Source organism: Euprymna scolopes, chromosome 38 (assembly GCF_053919585.1).
Source record: "Euprymna scolopes isolate OS-2025 chromosome 38, ASM5391958v1, whole genome shotgun sequence".
NCBI lineage: Eukaryota > Metazoa > Mollusca > Cephalopoda > Sepiida > Sepiolidae > Euprymna > Euprymna scolopes.
The window spans coordinates 974,534-995,819 of record NC_136519.1 but is presented as its reverse complement, the minus strand read 5'-3'; the positions used below and the strand labels follow the sequence as shown (position 1 = coordinate 995,819).

Genomic DNA, 21,286 nt, shown 5'->3' with positions numbered 1-21,286 from the left:
AAGAACACCGAAAAGCGGTAACTATAGGGGAGATGGAAAAATCGGGTATAGCCAACCATGTCTGGATGGAGAGAGGGGACCATCGCCCCCTATGGGATGAAGTAAAAATAATAAACAGAGAGACCCACCGGAAAGTGAGAAAACTTAAAGAAACAGCTCACATGCTCGGACATAACAACCTACTGAGCAAACCAAGCATAGAGCTGAATGCAATTTGGACACCTCTAATAAAGAGAGAAAATCTTGAATAACAACATAGGTTTAACATTAACAAAAACCAACTAAGAATTGTCCTAGTGACGAGTGGTCTTAGACGTTGTATCAAAGTTTACAGTTACCCAAAGGTGCTGAGTTCAATCCTGAACGAAGGCAGTGAAAAGTAAAATTCAAAACAGAGAATCAGCAACTATGTCCCAGAGCCTAGCTGGAGTCCGAACATAATAATAATAAAGGGTTGGGTTCGACACTTCTAACAAACGGTTCCCCAGTTTGATACAAAACACCTGACGAAAGCCGAAGGGCAAAACGGGCAAAACGTTGTGACTATAACAACCAAGATGAGGAAGTCAGTCCGACAATCTCAATAAATCTAAGAGGAGGAAAAAGAAAAAAAAAACTAGTTGATTTTAGACAATAATGGTTTGTGTGAATTAAATAATTGTTCTCTTATGTGTGAATATTATCACAAGATTGGTTGTCAGACAAATCTAAATAATTTTAATGAAAGTAAACAAATATTGGGGATATAATGTTTCATTAACTTTAAAATAAAAAAAATGTTTAAGCAACGTTTCCTCTTTGATTGGAGTGATAAAAGAAAATATAAAAAGTAAAATTCAATATATTTTTATTAAAATGTAAGTTTAGTAAGCCAATTCAATGCAGATTTTTTAAAAATAAAGGAACATTTATTTATAAATCAAACTTTTCAGCGTAATCACATCTTCGTCAGGGCACACTTTTTTATTTTTTTCATTTTTTATCCCTTGTGGCACGATGCCACTAAGAAACACAATTTTTAAATGTCCAGGTTGGGAGATCCACGTGGTCGTGTGTGGAAAGTTATATATATGTACTTGTTCTTCTTGGTGGCAAAATAATAATTACGAAACTGATTAATTGTATGCATACTTTTAGAAGTTTGCAGTGTCTTTGCTAAGTTCCTATTGAAACTCTTTTAAGAAGGGAAAAATCGAGTTTACTTTTCTATATATATTGATTTTATAAGATTTAGGGAGAGAATTTATGTCAATGGGAAGAAACTAAAAGAAAGGTAAAGGCAGTAGGCATCACCACATATGCATTAACGGGGGGGGGGGAACATGTGTGTGTGATTGTAACGCAATTGTCATCTTCAAGAGATTGCCTAATGGTGGACACGACTTGTCACTCCAAACTTTTTAGTTCAAATTGATATGCAGAATCCCAACCGACATGCTACCAGACCAAACTCTGTTACCACACCAGAGAGAATGGAAGCGGAAGATGCAGGTGACTTGAGGATGGGATAGAATGAACGTCATCACAGCAATGAAAGCTAAAGGTTATTATCAAAGAAATTGAGCACTATCAAACCAGGGCCCACATTGTAAAATATACACTCAATCGGAAATCTATCTGTACAGAGGTAGGGTGTAACAGAGTGCATATGAACGCATATGAAAATAGCAGCAGCAGCCAAAGGATGGATGGGAAGTGATTGTATTGGTAGCAGATGCAGCGCTTGAACGCGTATGCAAATTAGAAAGTGTGCACAAGCTGGCATCTGAAGAAAAAGAAAAAAAGTCCCACGTGTTCGAGGAAGAAACAAAGTCGATGCCAAAGGAAATGGACGTGTAAACGGACGGCAAGAATGGGCCGGCTGTGGTCAGCATGCAGTCAGAAGAAAGAGAAGCACCTGCCAGGTTAAATGGACATGTGGCAGTGAGAAACTTAAGTGCTGTCGAAATGCAAGAGTAATGGTAATAAAAGCCAACCTGGATTTTTATTTGAATTTATTTTTGTTTATTTTTCCCTGCGATGTTACATGGGTACATCATGAACATTCTGGCAAAATAATCACAATCCAAATGTTTTGTGGCCCTTTTAGGGCAATCGAACTATGATCACGGAGAGCTAACTTCTTTCCTGTTTTAGACAGTTGTTCCTCCCTTTTACCTCTGTTATGTGAGTTCTTGCATAAAGACCTGAGAATCGGGTGAGACAGATACTGGCAGGCATCAACAACAGAATGGCTTTGAACTCAGATAAATGAAGACGTACACTATTTCTGTCTATGATAGTTGTGACACTCAAACTCAAGTAATATCAGACTAAAGCTGACGTAATTTGTCTCATTCTATTTGTTGCTTCCTTGTAAATAAAATGTCTACATCAAGTCAACTGTGAGTATTCGCTTTTCTTCCATTACTTTCTGTCATTCACCTGCTACACACATACGCACACATATTTATCTTCAGACAAAATATTCTGCAAGGCATAACTATGATATACTGACACCCCGATTAATAACCAGTTCCATGGCGGGTACATGTAGAGTAGTTGGTCTGACATGTATGGAGATATGTTCATTGATAATACAGCATCTTGTCTCAACAATATTAAACTAACCCATCCATGGATAATGCTTTATATATGAAGTAAGTGTAAGCGAATTAAGACCATATGTACTCCTCATCAAAGACTGGAGCACTTTAGAATTGTGTACTATCTCTGTGGAACATGTGATAGCACTGCTTAACCATTTAACGGCTGGTCCTGTATTGAGTTCTCTGGATGGTCTACAGAAGATGAAAGTTGTGAACTCATTTTTGAAAATAGAAAATCCTTGTATTATTTGGATTATTCAAAGTAATGTTCTCATCTTGAGTGTTATTTACACAATGTTTCAAACAATGTAACCTCCACCCTTTTTTGAAATTCTATGCAGATTCCAGAGTTCAACAAGATAAACTCTTGTATGTTGAAGAAGGTTGGGGGTTACATTGGCCGAAACATTGTGAGAATAACCCTCAATACAAGAACAGTAGTTCAAATAATCCAAATAATATTCATTTTGTTATTTTGGCAATATAATCTGTGCTTGTGAATTAAGTTTGATCTTGCATGTACGGACAGCATTAGACAAGTTTACAAGAGCAGGTGTGTCCGTAGTGCTATGTTCCATGCAACAGATGAATACTAGGTTCTTACCAACTTTGTCTTTTTACCAAGGATACAGAAAAATGTTCAGTGGATTTGTAGTATGTTTTAATGACAGTTCTAACTCCCTGCTATTGTGATGTCTATGCTGAAGTCAGCTCTGTGTTGCAATTGCTTATGGTGGTATAATTTTGCTAACCTGGGAGGATGTACTACAGTTTTAAGTGACACTCTTCTGGAGGTTGAAGTTTTAACTCTCATTATCAATGATGCTCAAAATACAATTGCGAATTACTCAGTTATGATTGATGGAACGAATGCACACTTGTGGAACTCTGTTCCATCTGCCTGCTTCCCACCTGACTACAACCTGGATGTCTTCAAGTCCAACGTAAACAAATTCCTAATGAACCGCCCCCCCCTTAAGTAAACACGTCATTAAATCTCCACACTAACATACTGTACTTGCAATAACCCTTATCCCTGAGTGGCTTCCGGGCCTTGATAAGTGGTGACCACCGTATAAAAAAAATTTTTTTTAAGTGCTACCCTCATGGATTAAATATAAAGGATTGCATTAAAAATTTTGCAGATTCTCAAGTTCGACAAGATACAACTAAAGAAGGGCAGAGATTACATCGACTGAAATGTAACCATAATGGTCAAGATGAGAACAGTAATCTTAAGAATCGAAATAATATTAATAGTTCATAATAATGCACAGGGATTCACAAGTATTAAAAAATAAAACAACTCGAAACATAGAAAACACATTTTATGAATGTTAGTTGGTCTCTGGCTGTGTGTATGATACCATCGTGGGACACAACTCTGTAAACGCTAGGGTCATCTATGTCTTCTGCTGAGTTTATATTTATCGGTTGCTGTCAGCTCATCTAGATCAGCCCTAAACCATGACCTGCATTCAACTGTATCAAATTTGAAATTGTCCTCCACTCATAAACTGTTAACTGTCCATAAACTGTCGATGTTGTAAACTGTCGTAAAACTCGCTGTCACCCCTAAAACTGGCCGTAAACTAAGCATACTAACCTCTTATGTTCCAATCACTGTCACACCTTGATTAACAACTTCCTATACCTTTGTTCTGTTGATAAACATATTTCCTCTTATTTTTTTTTTATATTGTTTTCCTCTTTTCTTTTTCTTACTTAACGTCGATAATACCACAATTTAAGAAAAATTAATTTTGAAGAAAATCATTAAATGCTCTCAAAATTGGGATCCAGTATATCGACTGAAAATTGAACAATACCAATTTTGTTTTGCTATAAACAATTCTCATGGTGACATGCTATAATAGAAGATACTACTCACACAAGCGACAGCACTTGTGTTTAGCCTGTCAGGTAATGGGATCAGGGAATAAAAAAGAAGAAAATAAGAATTTGAGGGGAATAGCGACTATAAGAAGGACTAATTGGAGAGGGCAGAGTGTCAAGTTTTTTACAGCTGAAAAAGGCATAAACACTGAATTGTGAATTAAAAAAATCAAAAAAAATCTTTCTTTTTTTTTTAATTGCATTATAATCCCAAACAAGGCACAGTGCCACTTTGATGTAGGGGGAGGGGTCTACTATCTGGGGCATAATTTGCAGAGATACTATGTACAGAGTTGAGCAGCAAGATGTTTATTTATATTACGCTTGAACTTCTGCATGTTAGTACAGTCATGGAAGCAGGAACTCAGAATGAAATTCCAAAGTCTAGCAGTCCTAGTGAAGAAACTATTAGAGCAGAAGGCTGTCTGGCATCTGGGGGTCTGTGTAGGAGTGGGATTTTGCTGCTTGTTGGGTTTAAGCTAAGAGTTTATGAGGAGTTCTGACTTTTTTTTAATGTTAAAAAAACAAACTTTTTGGTGAAAAGATGGATTTTACTCCAATATAGAAAAGAAAGAAAACGGCTTTTAATACTGTATCTGTACTAGAGCAGCTCTCACCTTAGGCAGATCAAACTGAGTTCCTCCAAAGTAGGAAGTTTCTAGGGAATATAATCTTCACAAGTAGTCCTCATTTGCATGTATATCTAAGTCAGAGGTGATAATGACATTAGGTTTTAGCAAAGAAGCATCTATGTCCTACATACAGCGACTGGTATTTCAAAGTAGTCACCCTTCTGGTACTGACCAGGCTCAGTGTTGCTTAACTTTTGTGATCTAATGAAAACGAGTGTATCAATGTAATTATGCTATATATATATATATATATCACATAATATAATTGAACAGTCAACATTCCTTTAATTTCTGCATTAAGCATGACAGATCAACAAGAATGCTATTTAAAACTTAAGCATAACAAACTGACAGGAATGCTATTTTAAACTTAAGATATCTCACTGCTGATGCAATTCTCTATTTATATAAGAGCCAGGTACGTCCAAGGATGGAATACTGTTGCCACATCTGGGCAGGAGCTGCTAGAAAGGACTTGTCCTGCCTTGATAGAGTTCAAAATAGACTTCGTAGCCTCGTAGGAGATGTCCTTTTCTCTTCCTTGCAACCTCTATCTCACAGAAGAGATGTTGCGAGTTTGTCTCTGATGTATCGTTATTTTCATAGAAAGTGTTCGACTGAGCTTCAATCTATGGTCCCCCCTCGCCAAACTTTCACAAGAAACACTCGTCTAGCTGTAAACACTATCAATAATTCCCCCCACTCTTTATCTGTGCCTAAACCTAAACGTAGATTCCATGAACAAAGCTTTTTTATTAGAACTGCACGCCTGTGGAATTGTCTTCCGTTTTCCTGCTTTCCGGCTGACTACAATATGGTTGTCTTCAAGTCTAACGTAAATAAGTTCTTGATGAGCCGTTCCATATAAGTTATCAAATTTAACAAATTTTCATTACTAATGATTATTATATTGTCCAATTTCTACTGTACACTCTTTAACCCTTATCCTTGAGTGGCCTATTGGCCTTGATAATGTGGTGATACCTATGAAAAAAAAAAAAAAGAAAAAGTCCAATGTGAACAAGTTCTAATTGAATCGTCCCCCTAATTAATCCAAGTTACAAAATTCCCACTGTTTACTATGCTAAAATCACAATGACTAATGTATACCTATTAATCCTTATCCTTGAGTGGCCTCTGGGCCTTGATAAGTGGTGACACCCATGTAAAAAAAAAAAAAAAAAAAAAAGGATGAAAGATCAACAAAAATGCCACTTCAAACTGAAGCATGACAGCCCAACAAAGAAGCTATTTTATACTTAAGCATGACAAACCAGTCAAGGCACATCTAAAATAATATTTGGCCATTCAATCTTCGTGTTTAGTGATAGAATCTATTTCAGATGTAGATCTCATACGTTTGCATGTATATTAATCAGGATGACATCAGCTACCCCCCCTTTCCACCCTTTAACCTCATCTACAAGTGCTCGAACCACCCCCACTCCTTCTTTATATCATGTTAGTCCTGTGTCAATGGTTCTCATGGCTAAGTGTGATTTTTGTCATATACAAGGAGTCATCCTGGTGAGAAATGCTGCCAGCTGCTGGTTTAGTATGAGATAAACATCATTATAAGGAAACTAGCTTCCCCCTCCCCCCAGATGCCTCTTGCCTTCATTTCAGCAATATATGAAACTTAATTATGACAACTAAAGCACATAGCAAATTTCTTCATATCATGAATATTTGTTAACCAAAACTGTCATATTTGTTAATGGTACACTAGAGCTTAAAAAAATGCATGTGTGCAGCACTCGGGTGCATTAGGGCTTATTAAAAAATGCATGTGTGCAGCGCTCGGGTGCATTAGGGCTTATTAAAAAATGCATGCGTAATTGTTAGCTTTACTATTTACAAAGGTTGTCCTAAAAGTAATGCTTTCTGTTTTTTATTTTGTCCAAATGAATCAGACGAGATTGCAAATTACATTGTTATGATAACTGAACTTATGCATTTATGACCTGAATATTGCAACCATTCTGTTGCAGATATTGATAGTGTAAGAAGCTTAAAAAAGCAGCTCCTGTCATGGATATTTGTCATTGAATTCCTTGCAAAAGTACAGTGAGAATGGTTGTGACTATGTAGAAAAATAAATTCTGCTACATAAAACGTCATTTGTTTTAATTGTACCACTCCTGTCTTTTTAGCTTTTCAATTTTTTGAGTTTAAAAAAGCAAAAAAGAATACTTTATTTTTAGAATGGCCCTCGTATGTACAACAAATTAAGGAATGGCAACTGGCTCCTGCTGATTTTCTATTCATGAGATTTCGGCACTTCATTTGAACAACCTGTGACACTAGACAAACGAGCGCAGTTTATGATGAGATTTGTTACAGTTTCAGTTTCTTTGGTTTCATGCGGTGTTTCTTTCATCTTTTGGTTTTACTTTCCAGTTTCCATGTGGCTGATTAGTATTTGTAGTTCATGTTTCCGCACTCAAGTGTTTTCCTTAAGGTTTCAACTGTTTCATTATCATCTGCTGTATAGTTTCGCTCTTCCCCTTAATTCCTATTTTTCCATAGACTTTTCTCCATGTTTTTCGGGGCTGTTCATAGTTTTCTGACAATTATTGGTGGTATGGTATGAATGGTAAAATACCAATATCAGCAATACAATAAGGCATTTAATGTTTGCACGTTATAACTTTTCACGCTTATTTTTTTTTAGATGAGATCGTCCAATTAACAAAGATGGTTGTTGATGATTAATCTGATGTCACTAAAGTAAAACATTTTAACTTTACACATTTGAAAATGAATTGTTCCAAAATCAAATTGTCATCCAATTAATTGAAAGACTTTAAAAAAAAAAATGAGATTCGTTTTATTGAATTAATGAACAAGTTTTTATAGAAAAAGAAAATATTCATTGTTTTAAAAAGAATTGCTACAATTTTAATTAAATAAAAAAAGAGACTTGTTTTATTAATTTAAAGAATATTTACATGAGAATAACAATTATTTTTAAAGAAGTGTTATTTCTTAATAGACTATGACAGATAATTATAATTCAAAGCGAATATTAAGAGTAAATTATACAGATTGATGGCAGGTGCTCGTCTGAACTCCAATCTCTGGTCCCCCCCCTCGCCAATCTTTCACGAAAAACACCCGTCTAGCCGAATCCACTGTGAAAAATTTCCCCCACTCTTTATCTGTGCCTAGATCAAAACGTGGATTCCATGAACAAAGTTTCTTTTTTAGAACTGCACGCCTGTGGAACTCTGTTCCGTCTGCCTGCTTCCCACCAGACTACAACTTGGATGTGTTCAAGTCCAATGTTAACAAATTCCTAATGAACCGCCCCCTTAAGTAAACACTTCATCAAATCTCCACACTAACGTAATGTACTTGCAATAACCCTTATCCCTGAGTGGCTTTCGGGCCTTGATAAGTGGTGATCACTGTGTAAAAAAAAAAAAAAATTAAATTTCTACAGGGTATTATTATTGTAAGTAATGTTAGCATCAGTATTAAATATTGACCTATCTAGTGTCCGTCCGTCAGAATGAAGATGGTCATCTGATCATCCTGGATAAATAATATGCGTTAAATTGTGCAGCAAGAGTTGTGCAATCACCCCCCTTCTGAATCAGCACTGCTTGATTCCAGCGGCAAGGAAAAGTCCAAGATGGCTGTAAACAATGCTGAGATACGCGGAAAACACATACAGCACTTGGTACTCCCAAATAGTCTCCCACTTTAGTACTGACCAAGCTCAACAGTATTTAACTTTAACTTCGGTAATCTAACAGGAACCGTGATTATGCCGACCTATGACACTAATCTAACAGGAACCGTGATTATGCCGACCTATGACACTAATCTAACAGGAACCGTGATTATGCCGACCTATGACACTAATCTAACAGGAACCGTGATTATGCCGACCTATGACACTAATCTAACAGGAACCGTGATTATGCCGACCTATGACACTAATCTAACAGGAACCGTGATTATGCCGACCTATGACACTAATCTAACAGGAACCGTGATTATGCCGACCTATGACACTAATCTAACAGGAACCGTGATTATGCCGACCTATGACACTAATCTAACAGGAACCGTGATTATGCCGACCTATGACACTAATCTAACAGGAACCGTGATTATGCCGACCTATGACACTAATCTAACAGGAACCGTGATTATGCCGACCTATGACACTAATCTAACAGGAACCGGTGTGTCAACGTGATTATGCCGACCTATGACACTAATCTAACAGGAACCGGTGTGTCAACGTGATTATGCCCACCTAGTACACTAATCTAACAGGAACCGGTGTGTCAACGTGATTATGCCGACCTATGACACTAATCTAACAGGAACCGGTGTGTCAACGTGATTATGCCGACCTATGACATGTGTATTATGTAAAAAGTGTTCCAGGACAAATTTCAAAACTAGTTTTCTATCTAAACAGTGTTCAGAATAAACTTGAATTTTTTTTTCATGCACTTTAATTTCAGACTCATTTGAAGTATATGCTGATGATAGTTGTTATTGTTGCCTATGAACATAGTAATGATCTCTATATAAAAGTGAAAATATGAGTGTTGGCGAGGGACACTTTTCAACCTATATACTCAACAAATTTTTGATCTACAGACTTGAAATTTGGTTTATAAAGTATTTAGACACGTGGAAAACTTTTTAATCAATTTTCATCCAAAAAGAAAAAAAAAAAAAAAAAAGGGGGTTGCTAAAGGGTCAAAATTGAAAAACTGGTACTTGGGGGGGGGGGTCACCAGATTTTTATTTGTTTGTCAACTGTTTCACGAATGCACATGTGTGAATCGTTCACATTGTTAAGAATAAGTAGGTTTGAAAACACTTTTTAAAGATCGTATCAGGCTGGCCTAATGGTTATTGTACTTGACTCCCTGTCTTTAGGTTTTGGTTTAATCGAGTATTTTTTTTGGACTCACAAGAAGTGAACTGTTTAGAAAAAACTATACTATATAATACTCATATGCAGATGCCTAAGTTTTTTTTTTTGTTTTTTTTTACTTTATTTTTAAAGGAATTTAATGTTAGGTTTAATACCGGACAACACTGGGTACATCTAGTTTTTTATGTAGTTAAAGAAACAAGAAAAAGTTTTATTATACTTAAATTGCATCTTAGTCATTCTGCAGTGAATCCGTGAATATGTTGCAATCATCAGCATCATCACTAAAAGCTGCAGTTGTCTATAAGGTTGGGTGTTATTTCATGTTTTGATGAAAAGCCCTTTGTTTGCTAAGAACACCACGGAGATAAGCAACATCTGCAAAGTGTACAAAAGTGGGGAGAGCTTCTACATGAGCGAGTTGATCTTTTTTCAGCAAATATGGCGTTGGGTATCTGGATAGCAATGGCACATCACTGAGGTGGAACTTGGAAGGTTGTTATTTTATAGTGTAGAGGAGAGTTCAGAGAACATAGTACATAACTCATTTTCTCTAAACATGCTGTTTGGTACTGTATGATTCTAAGGGCTTCATATAAACTTCCCATTTTGTCTGAAATTTAATTGCATGTTTGAAACTCCCTCATCAATCATTATATGGATGGCATAATTCACATTGACAGACCGGTTCCTATTAGATCACCAAAGTTAAGCAACAGGGAGCCTGGTCAGTACTAGAATGAGTGACCATTTGGGAATTCCAGGTGCTGTATGTGTTTTCAGTCATCGAGCACTTCTCCTTGTCACTAGATTTGAGCACTCTTGATTCATAAGAGGTGTGGTTAAGGCTTGCGCAAATCTTGCCTCAAAATTAGATGTGCAGCTACCCTTACAGGGGTATCCATTGTCTCTTGAGACTGAACAAAGACAGAGGGGAAGATGTAGATCTTGTCTGCTCCTTGCATGCCAAAAAATCACAATATCTTTTTTTGTTTCTTTTTCTAAATGCAAGTGTTTGACTAAGCTTCAGTCTTTGAGCCCCATCTGTGAAACAGTCGTGATAAATACTCATCTAGTTGCAACCATTGTCAACAACTTTTTTTTTTACTCACGTTCACTCCTAACAAGGCATATCGCCACTTGGATGTAAGGGACTACTATTTGGAACCAAGCCTATGAAAAGATTAACAAGATGCTGGTTTACATTACATTTAAACTTCTGAATATTTGTACAACTAGGGTGGCAGGAAAGAAATTCCAATGTCTAGCTGTTCAAAGGAAGAAACTATTAGAGTGGAAAGCTTTGTAGCATTTAGGGTGATGGGGTGAGATTTTGTTGCTAAGCAGGTTTGTCATGAATATGTAGGGGCCACAAGTGCAACAAGTTCATCAGAGCACATTCCAGTAAAATATTTGTAAAACAGGCTCAGAGATGCAATATTTCAGCGATGAAACAGGGGTTGGAGCTTAGTTGACAAAGTGGGATATATTAGATTGAAAACTCTTTTAGACCCTATCCAAAAGGGAGAACTAGTAGTAGATGTACCAGCCCAGATGTGACAACAATACTCCATGCATCGGCGAATGGTGGCCTTGTAGAGGTACAGAATACTCTAAGGTGTGAGTAGTCTTTTAGCTTAATAGAGGGTACTCACCTTCTTTGCAGCAGCCTTCACAATGTCCTCAGTATATTTTTCCAGTTCATAATCCCTGTGAATGTTCTGAGAGGTTTGAAGGAAGAATTCTCAGGTAGGGTATTATTTGTTATGGATATTGGTGGTTGCAAAGGTGTCTTGTAATTGTTAAAGAAGAGCAGCTTAATTTTACTAGCGTTAAATGTTACCATCCATTTTCGGCTCCATTTCATTGTGATCTGGAATTTCTAACGTTTTGCTATTGACTTAGATTTATGTACATCTGTTCTTCCCTCGTACATAGAGCATTGTATCATCAGCAAATATACTCATCTCTGACACAATATTATCAGGAAGGTCGTTTATGAATATCAGGAATAATAGTGGTCCAAGGATCAACCCCTGGAGCACTCTCATGTTAATGTTATGCTGTTTGGATATACGTCCATCAATGATAACCTGGATGGTTCTATTGTTTAAGAAAGATCTAATTATATTTAGTATACATCTAGTTACAATGTACAATTTAATTTTCATTTGCAGCCCTTCATGCCAAACTTTGTCAAAGGCCTTGGATATATCAAGGGTTACTGCTCTGGGTTTGCCCGCCTTATCCAGTGCATGGTATATGCGTTCAGAGATGACGGTTAAAATATCTGCAGTCAAACATTGTGTAAATCCATCCTGTTTGTAAGAGAAAAAATTTGCTTTTGCGAGGTGGAGAACTTATGGTTGATAAATTAAAGCCTCAAAGATTTTAGTGAAGAGGGGGAGGAGATTGGTAGAGCGATAATTGAGAGATAATTGAAATTCACAAGAATTCTTGTACACTAGTACCATAGAGGCCATCTTCCAGCTATTAAGGAATCAAAATTCAGCAAGGCATTTAGAGCTTGGAAAGTACAGGAGCTAGCTCAGCTGAGCATTTCTTAATTAGTATAGCAGGGATAAGATCAAGCCCACACGCCTTGTGGGTGTTTAAGTTTTTTTATGATATTGCAGACATAAGAAGGGGTGATTTTCATATCTAGTGTGGCTTCCGTCCACATAGAAAAATTTGGGAAGAAGTTGTGTGTTGGCTCTAAAGTGAAGTTGGAGACGAATCACCAGGCAAGCAGTTCCATCTTCTCAGTTTACTGTGCATGCAACCTTCTAGTTGTTGGATAATGGGGGAATTTCCTTTTATTCACTACACTTCTTATTTTTTGTGATTTTATGCATTCTGTGATTATTTCAGCATGCTTTTTTGTGACTGCCATAATTTCTTTCTTGCAATGATTTTTAGCATTTATGAATTTTTGCCTATTTGTATTTGAATTATGATGTACGAACCAGGAGAATGCATGCTGCCTTTGTGCAATGACAGCTGCACAATCTGTAGTAAATCATGGGGGTGAGTGGGGCTTGCTATAATGCTTCCGTGTGTTAACATGTGCTTCAATGCCTGCTTTTCACCATTCAGTTGTCTCATTGGCACACTGTTCAGCAGGAAGAGAGAAGATATTGGTCCATGAGGCATCTCTGATGTGTTCTAATAGCTTCCCAGTCAGCCCTTTTGTAGTACCTTGTTATTTTGAGCAATGGCTCCTGACTTTGGGGTTGCGATTTTATTTATTTTATTTTTTTTATTTTCATCCCCCCCAACAAGGCACAGTGTTACTTTGATGTTGGGGGCTACTATCTGGGACATAATTTGTAGGGTTACTATGTAGGGAGTTGAGAAACAAGATGTCTGTTTACATTACACTTGATCTTCTGCATAACAGTACAGTCAGGGAAACGGAAACACGGAAGGGAATTCCAAAGTCTAACAGTCTTAAGGAAGAAACTATTAGAGTAGAAGACTTTCTTAGATTTCTACTGTGTAGGGGTAGGATTTTGCTGCTTGTCAGGTTTATCTGCCTCGAAGGGCACAATGACTTGTAGTTTGTCAGAGCACCTACCATTAAAATACTTGTAAAGCAGGCAGAGGGATACAACATTTCATCGATTGGACAAAAGTTGAAGCCTAGCTGATAGTGCAAGACTTATTAGACAAGGTTCAAAAGAGATTCACCATTTTAAGAGGGAGAGACTAGTAACAGATACACCAGCCCAAATGTGGCAACAATGCTCCATACATATGCAAATGATGGTTTTGTTAAGGTACAGGATACTCTCAGGTATTAGTAACTTTCTAGCACGGTAGAGGGAGCCCATCTTTCTTTGCAGCAGTCCTGTCAATGCACTTAATGTATCTGTTCAAACTCCTATTCTCCATGAACGTAAAGCCGAGGAGTTTGAATGAAGTACTTTCATGGCTATTAGTGGTTGAGAAGGAAACAAGCTTAGTCTTGGCAGCATTGAATGTGACCATCCATTTTTGTTCCTATTCCACCACAGACCAGAGATCTTCCTCTAGGGTTTCCACCATTGCCTTGAATATGTGTTCATTTGTTTTCCCTTTGTTGAAAAGTTTAAAGAGAACTGGGGCAATCTCAGCGTAGCATAATATTTAATAGTACAGCCAGGATGAGATCAGGTCTACATGCTTTTGAGGCTACTAGATTTTTTTATGATATCATTTACTTTAGATAGAGTATTTTCAGATCTAGTGTGGTTTCTGTCGGCAGAGGAAAATCTGGGAGGGAGTGGTTTTCTGGGTTCAAAGTATAGTTGCAGCAAACCACTGCCAAGCAGATTAGCCTTCTTAGTTGCCGTGCAAACAACTTCAAGATTGTTTGATAGTGGGTATTGTTTATTGTCCATTATTTACTACATTGCTATAGATTTACTGTGAGAATATGTGCTTCAATTGCCATTTTGAATTATTCAGTGGTCTCATTTGTTCACTGTTCAGCAGGGAGAGAAAATGGAGCATCTCTGATGTAATCCCTGATGGCGTCCGTTATCAGCCTTATTGTAGAACCTTGCTGTTTTGAGCAGTGACTCTTCAATATCGGGTCGAGAGTTTAGGGTAATGACTATCATTATCACAGCATGATTAACATTACTGTGAGGGCAATAGGTATTTGTTACACAATCCTCAGGAACTGTAGTCAAAAATAGGTCCAGATGTGGGATATTGTCCTGCCGATCTGGGATACTAGCGGGAATGTTACTGCCTGTGTCAAGGAATGGGATATAGAAATGTTATGGGTGATGCTACCAGCTGTGTCTGTTTAGTTAGAGAAACCAAGCCAACTACTGTGGTGGACATTACATGTATTTGGGCACTCATGTCTAGGGAGAGTGCTACATCTGTACTGTCAGAGGTGTGATTGATTAGAGTGCAGTCTTTGAGAAAGAGCGATAAAGAAAGTAAAAGTAGCAATATGTTGTCAAATTAGTCTAATGCATATGGTCGTCTGATTCTAGTTTAGATTTCCAAGTCATGGGGAGGGTGTTACAAGTATAGTTTGTGTATGCGTCCTTACAACAAAATGGAAGATAACCAGACATCTTAAAGTGGTTAGAAGAGATAGGGGAGTGCAAGTTAGTTTCATTTAGCATTAAGATATCCGGGAAGTTTGCTAGGAGAAATGATTCAACCTTGTCTAAGTTAGTTCTAAGTCCATGGATATTTGTAAATGTGAGCTTCAAGGGAGGAGGCGTAGCATTGTTCAATTGTGTGTCGGGTTTAATCATTATTTTGGATTGAGCTGTCATTTTTATGATTTAAGTTTAGGGTGAGGGATGCTAGGCAAAGTGGGTGTGCATTGCCACCCATCATGCAACACAAGTAGACCATTAGCCGACTCTTCGTCCACAGGAATTAGGCCTCTGGAATGCCTACTGGAGATGAGTGTAGGTTTCTTTCCATGTGCGACATGACACTACAACCATCCTGATATTATACAACTGATGATAGAGAAGCTCCTCTAACAGCTACTAAAGAGTTAGGGCTCCGTCAGAATACAGCAGTGATACAAACTGTTAAACCAGTACTATCAAACCTGTCAGACGAGAGTGGCCCAGTCCAACCATGTTAGCATACATGGTAAACAAACGCTCCCAAAATGCCCAGTTATAGAGAATGAGGCAAGTGTGGGGGACGGCGTTCATTGCCCTGGTCAGGAAACAAGGCCAATGAGGGTTTCTAATGAGTCCCTGTGATCGCATCTCTACTCCTGGCTAATAGGCAAAGAATTATGGAAGCCAGGTGATAGGCAGAGCCTACCTACTCCTTAGCAGTTTAAGTTTGCAAACCCATGATTTAATTGTCACCAACTCTAGGAAGGTTGTCAACCAGGATAAGAGGCCTCCTGCCTCCCTCCCCTATTTGGTGCCAAGGTGTATGAGGTCAGTGGCACAGGTTTAACATCAGAGTTTTCTTTCTCCTAGAATAATGACCTGCATGTGTAGTTATGATTAATCGAGTTAGTATCATAGGTAGTTAATACTTGGTATGAAGTTATATTACTCAAAATAAGATTAAGATTGGAAGATGTGGTTATTCACACGTTATCAGTGAAAAGGCTTAAGTAAGGGGTGTAAGTGTAAGGTTAATATCTACTGGAGTTAAACAAGGATTAAATATGATTTGCGGATTAATATGTAATGAAGTGGGGGTGACAAATAAATACATTGGGAAAAAGTAAGGAATACTTTTGCCTATCTAAAAGAAATAAAAATATAGAGTTTCTACTTAATATAACTTTAGGTATAAGTTCAAACTATGGCTAATAAGTATCCATCTTTTAAAATTTTTGCCTTCTAAGGTTAAAAACTAGAAGATAAATTCCCTCTCCAAAGTGCGATGTATATGATTTTATAGCAGCTTGGGGAGTAATTAGCAATTAGTTTTTGTCCAGTTGGAGCAAAAGATGATCTAACCTACAAGAATACTGTATTCTAATACATTAGGATATGCAAGAATTAAGTGTGATGTCAACTAATGCCACTAAGTGGTCTATATTTCCAAGTGTACTGTGGGCATGAGTCACACAATCTTTGGGTACTGTGGTGAGGAATAGATCTAGAAGTGAAGCTTGCTGGTGTTCACAATCTGGAAGGCGAGTTGGGAACATTACTGTCTCTGAGGCTATAGAGAATCTATAGGAAGAGCGTCTGGCTGCATCTGTGTAACCTGAGAAACCAAGCCAATTTTTATGGTAGACATTAAAGTCACCAAACACATGTATTTGGGCATTACTATCTAAAGAGAGTATTGCATCTATGCTATCAGGGACATGATCGATTAGGGCACAATCCTGACTTGAGTGAAAACGGTGAAGGATAGTTGGAAGCACATAAAAGCCTGATCATCCGATTCAAAATGTTGCTCTCTAGTTAAAGAGAGGGTGCTACGAATATAAACTCCAAACCTGTACTTATATCTATACAAGTCCTTGAAGCAGAGAGAGAGGTATCCTGTCATGTTAAAGTAGTTATCGGGGATTGAGAAGTGTAAATTTGTTTCACTTAATGCTAAGATATCCATGGAGTTTACTAAGAGGTAAAACTCTACATCATCTAGATTACTTCTAAGCCCATGGATATTTGCGAATGCAAGTTTCAAGGGAGGAGGCAAATTTCTTTTGTTTGGGAGGTTGTCTGGTTTAATCGTGATATTTGTTTGGGTTGTCATTTCATTGCATTTTTGTTTGATTTTAGGTTGGGGGGAGTGTTGAACAAAGTGAGCCTGTTTTGACGCCAAGTATACACACAACAGTCCATTAGCCAAGTCTTGCCTAAAAAGTTGTGGCATCATGTAAACCCACCATGCAATATGGCACTACAACTATCCTGATATTATATAGCTGTAAGCACTACCAAAGAGTTAGAGCTCCTGTACTGTCATCGGAAACAGCAGCCAGACAAACTGTTAATCAGGTATCCTCAACCTCTCAGACAAGACAAGACCGGTCAAACCAGCCGAGTGAGCACAGGTAGCATGCAAGCAAATCCAATTTGCGCAGTTTGTGAGAGAAAGAAAGAAATTAGGAATAGGGGAATGGTGTCCGATGTCCAAGTCAGGAAAAAAGGCCAAGCACAGGGTGGCTCTGGTGAGTCCCTGGTATTGTACATCTGTTCCTGGCTAATAAACAAAGGAGTGTGAAAACCGGCGATAACTTCTCTTACTCTCTATCTGTGCCTAAAAAGAAGCAAAAATTCCATTAACAAAGTTTGTTTCCTAGAAATACTAGTCTGTGGAAAACAATACCACGGGATTGTCTTCCAGCTGACTAAAACATGGTTGCTTTCAAGTCCAATGTAAACAAGTTCTTGTTGAGCCATTCTCTTCAATAATCAAATTCTACCCAATTTCCAGCATTACCGATCATCACTGTATTGTCTTACCGACAACCTGACACTATATCCTTGAGTGGCTTTAGAGTGGTGACTTCATAGTTTTAAAAAAAAAAGGAAGTCACGAGTTATCAAGGCTAAAAAACACTCAAAGGGTTAATGGAAAGGATAGATTTTTCAGTTGAAAAGAAATGTTATAAGACGATTAAAAAATAATAAATGGAATAAATAAAATTTGATTTCATGACAAACGTTTGATATCCGATTTGAAGATGACCATGTTGTAACCTACAAGTACACAATCCCATTGTCACATGTTTCACAGATGAGGTTGTTGGGGTAAGAAACTCTTTTCATGGAAAGTTCATTTGATGTTAGGCACACAGAAAGAAAGGAAAGTTCTTTGTACTTGCGTTAGTAAGACGAGTACTTGCTGTCATTGTTTCACAAAAAGGAACCAAAGATTGAAGCTCGATCGACACCTTTCATAGAAATAATGATTCAGTATCTTCATCATACTGTATGAATCTGGAGATTCTATTGTTGGCATTGGTTTCCCTGATTTTTCTTCTTTTTCTTTTTTCTTTCTTTCTTTTCTTTCTGGTCCTGGATATGACCTTAAACTATATCTGATGGCGAGGCCTCAGCTTGCAGGCTTTGGGGTGTGTGGAGCCATCCTTTAACAGCCATTGCTCTCAGGTCCACTCTGACCCAAATTCATAGTACCTGTTAGGGTCCCAATTATGGGTTAAATAGAAACCTACTTGAAAAAAAGAATATATTCTATTAAATTTTTCTTAAAAATAACTGGATTCGGCATTAAATAACCTGAAAAGGATTGATATGCCGTAAAGCAAAAACAACCAACCTTCCTTTCCTTTTTTTTCCTTTCATTTTTTTTTTGTTTATAGTCAAAATTATTTCTAGAAAGACCGCAGATACTTACAGGAGCAGCCACATGAAGGTTGCCAACATCCTAAGTGAAAGTGATTTTTGTGGAATAAACTGGATTCCAACTTGGAACCCCTGGGTTGTTGGTGCGTATTGTTAACCACTTGACCACTGTCCCCTCCCAACGATAGAGTAGAGAAATACTGATTAACAACATTTCTGCTACGCAGAATTAATTGTTGAGAGAAGAGATCATTCTCTACCAGATTATGAAGTTTATTTTGTGCTTTATTAATGCAAGAAATGGTGTTCTTGGAGCGGCATCTACTTTTTTTCATCGTCTACTTTCTTTTCATTGTCTACTTTTTTTCTATGTCCACTTCTTTTTTTTCCTTTAATTTAATTCTAGTCTTAAATATTTTACAATTCTCTATTTTCTTCTTTCAGACGCATGGTGGCAACACTCCCAACAACCGAGCCCTCGACTGTGGTGCTGGCATTGGCCGTGTCACTAAATATCTTCTCACTTCCCTTTTCAACCAAGTCGACATGGTGGAACTTAACCAGACATTCCTGAACCAGGCACAATCTTATCTCGGCGACCGGAAGAACAAAGTTGACCGCTACATTTGCAGTGGACTCCAAGACTTTGTCCCAGAGTCTGGTCGATACAATGTGATTTGGTGTCAATGGGTCCTCGGTCATTTGACTGATGAGGATTTTGTGGCGTTCTTCACTCGTTGTAAAGCCGCCATTGTTCCTGGCGGTCTCATTGTGATTAAAGAGAATGTGACATCTGAAGAAAGAGACTTTGACCAAATAGATAGTAGCTACACTCGGCCAATGTCGGAAATGATTTCTCTGATTAAGCGGTCAGGGTTGAAAATCATAAAAACTAAAAAGCAAGAGGGCCTTCCGCCGGGGTTATTTGCTGTATACATGTTTGCAATGAAATAACCTGTGTTTGAACGTCTTTCTAAAACGGAAATCCTTCCATGCGGATAAGAACATTTATCGCGCTCTCTTTGTATTCATTCCGAGACTGATTACTTTTAAGTTTAAGCAAAAATGCATTGTTATAATTGAAGTTAATATTAACCAAAGAAAAAAAAATAACCCCGTCCGGAATTATTTTGAATTGGCAGCATCGCTTCTTTTCTTTTTTTTTCTTTTTTAATTTTTCATCATCATCATCATACCATTGATTAATCACATTATTGCTTTCTTTAAACTTGCATATAAAAATGAAGCCTTTTTATTAAACGAAAAATGTAATGCCTTTTTCTTTTGCAATTCGACATATGAGGTCCACAGAATAATACAGTACCATACATACATAAAGGCTTCCTTCAGTCTTTGACAGACTATGGATACACACGAAGGGGTGCCTGCGCATGAAATTTTTGTGGCAGGAGGTGCCCAATCTCCAACCACACCTCTCCTGAGACAACATTGTTAAATACTAGTGGCAAGTGAAGTACACGACGACTGGAAACAAATGCCGAGATAAGCGGAGAGCACATACAGCACTTAGAATTTCCAAATGGTTACCCATCTGGTACTAACCAGGCTCAACGTTACTTAACTTTGGTGATTTGATGAGAACCGGTGTGTCAATGCGATTATGCCATACATACATATATATATATATATATATATATATATATATATATATATATATATATATATATATTGTTTAAAATATAATTATCCATTGACACGTGTTTCGTCGTCTATGACTCTCATCAGAGTGGCTGAATCTAGCCACTCTGATGAGAGTCATAGACGACGAAACACGTGTCAATGGATAATTATATTTTAAACAATATATATGCTGCTCTCTATTTGGGTGTACCAAATTGGTAAAAGGGAAAATTATTTCCAACACTTATTTAAGTAAAAATGCACTTTCGTATAAATAATTGAATTCATTCAAAAAGTATTGCAAAACAAAAATGAATAACATCTAAATGGGAATTCTAAGCAGTGTATGTACTCTTCGCTTATCTCAACATTGTTTCTTGTCGTCTTGAATTTTCACTTTCCACTGGTATTTAATAATGCCAACTCAGAAGAGGTGTGTGGTTGGAGATCATGCAATTCTTGCCACAAAAATTTCACATGCAGGCAGTCTTACAGTTGGTATCAATAGTCTGTTAAAATTGAAGGAAGCTAACATATATATATATATATATATATATATATATATATATATATATATATACCATATATTTTGGCGTATAATATGACCCTTAAAGTTAAAAAATCATCTTTAAAAACCAATATTTTATAAGATACCGGGTGTTGCAATTTCTAGCCTAGGATAAACAAATATGGTTTCGTGATTTAGCAGTCGTCTTATACAACTGATATATGATAAATTTATTAAAGTTTGCTCCAATTTTTTACCTCATCTTATCTGACGGTCGCCTTATATGCCGAAATATACGATATATATATATATATATATATATATATATATATATATCGAGCGGCGGTATTTCGGAC

The 21,286-nt window shown here is 37.2% G+C and overlaps 1 protein-coding gene across 1 annotated transcript in view; it reads left to right on the top strand.

Annotated features, from left to right (window-relative positions):
* Positions 1 to 20,048, top strand: part of LOC145263047 (N-terminal Xaa-Pro-Lys N-methyltransferase 1-A-like) — a 31,775-nt gene extending 11,727 nt beyond the window's left edge. Inside the window, exon 2 of the mRNA XM_080119874.1 lies at positions 19,226 to 20,048. Coding sequence (XP_079976000.1) covers positions 19,226 to 19,735 — 510 coding nt within the window. The 3' untranslated portion in view covers positions 19,736 to 20,048. The remainder of the gene's footprint in view (positions 1 to 19,225) is intronic.
* The last annotated feature ends 1,238 nt before the right edge of the window (positions 20,049 to 21,286 follow it).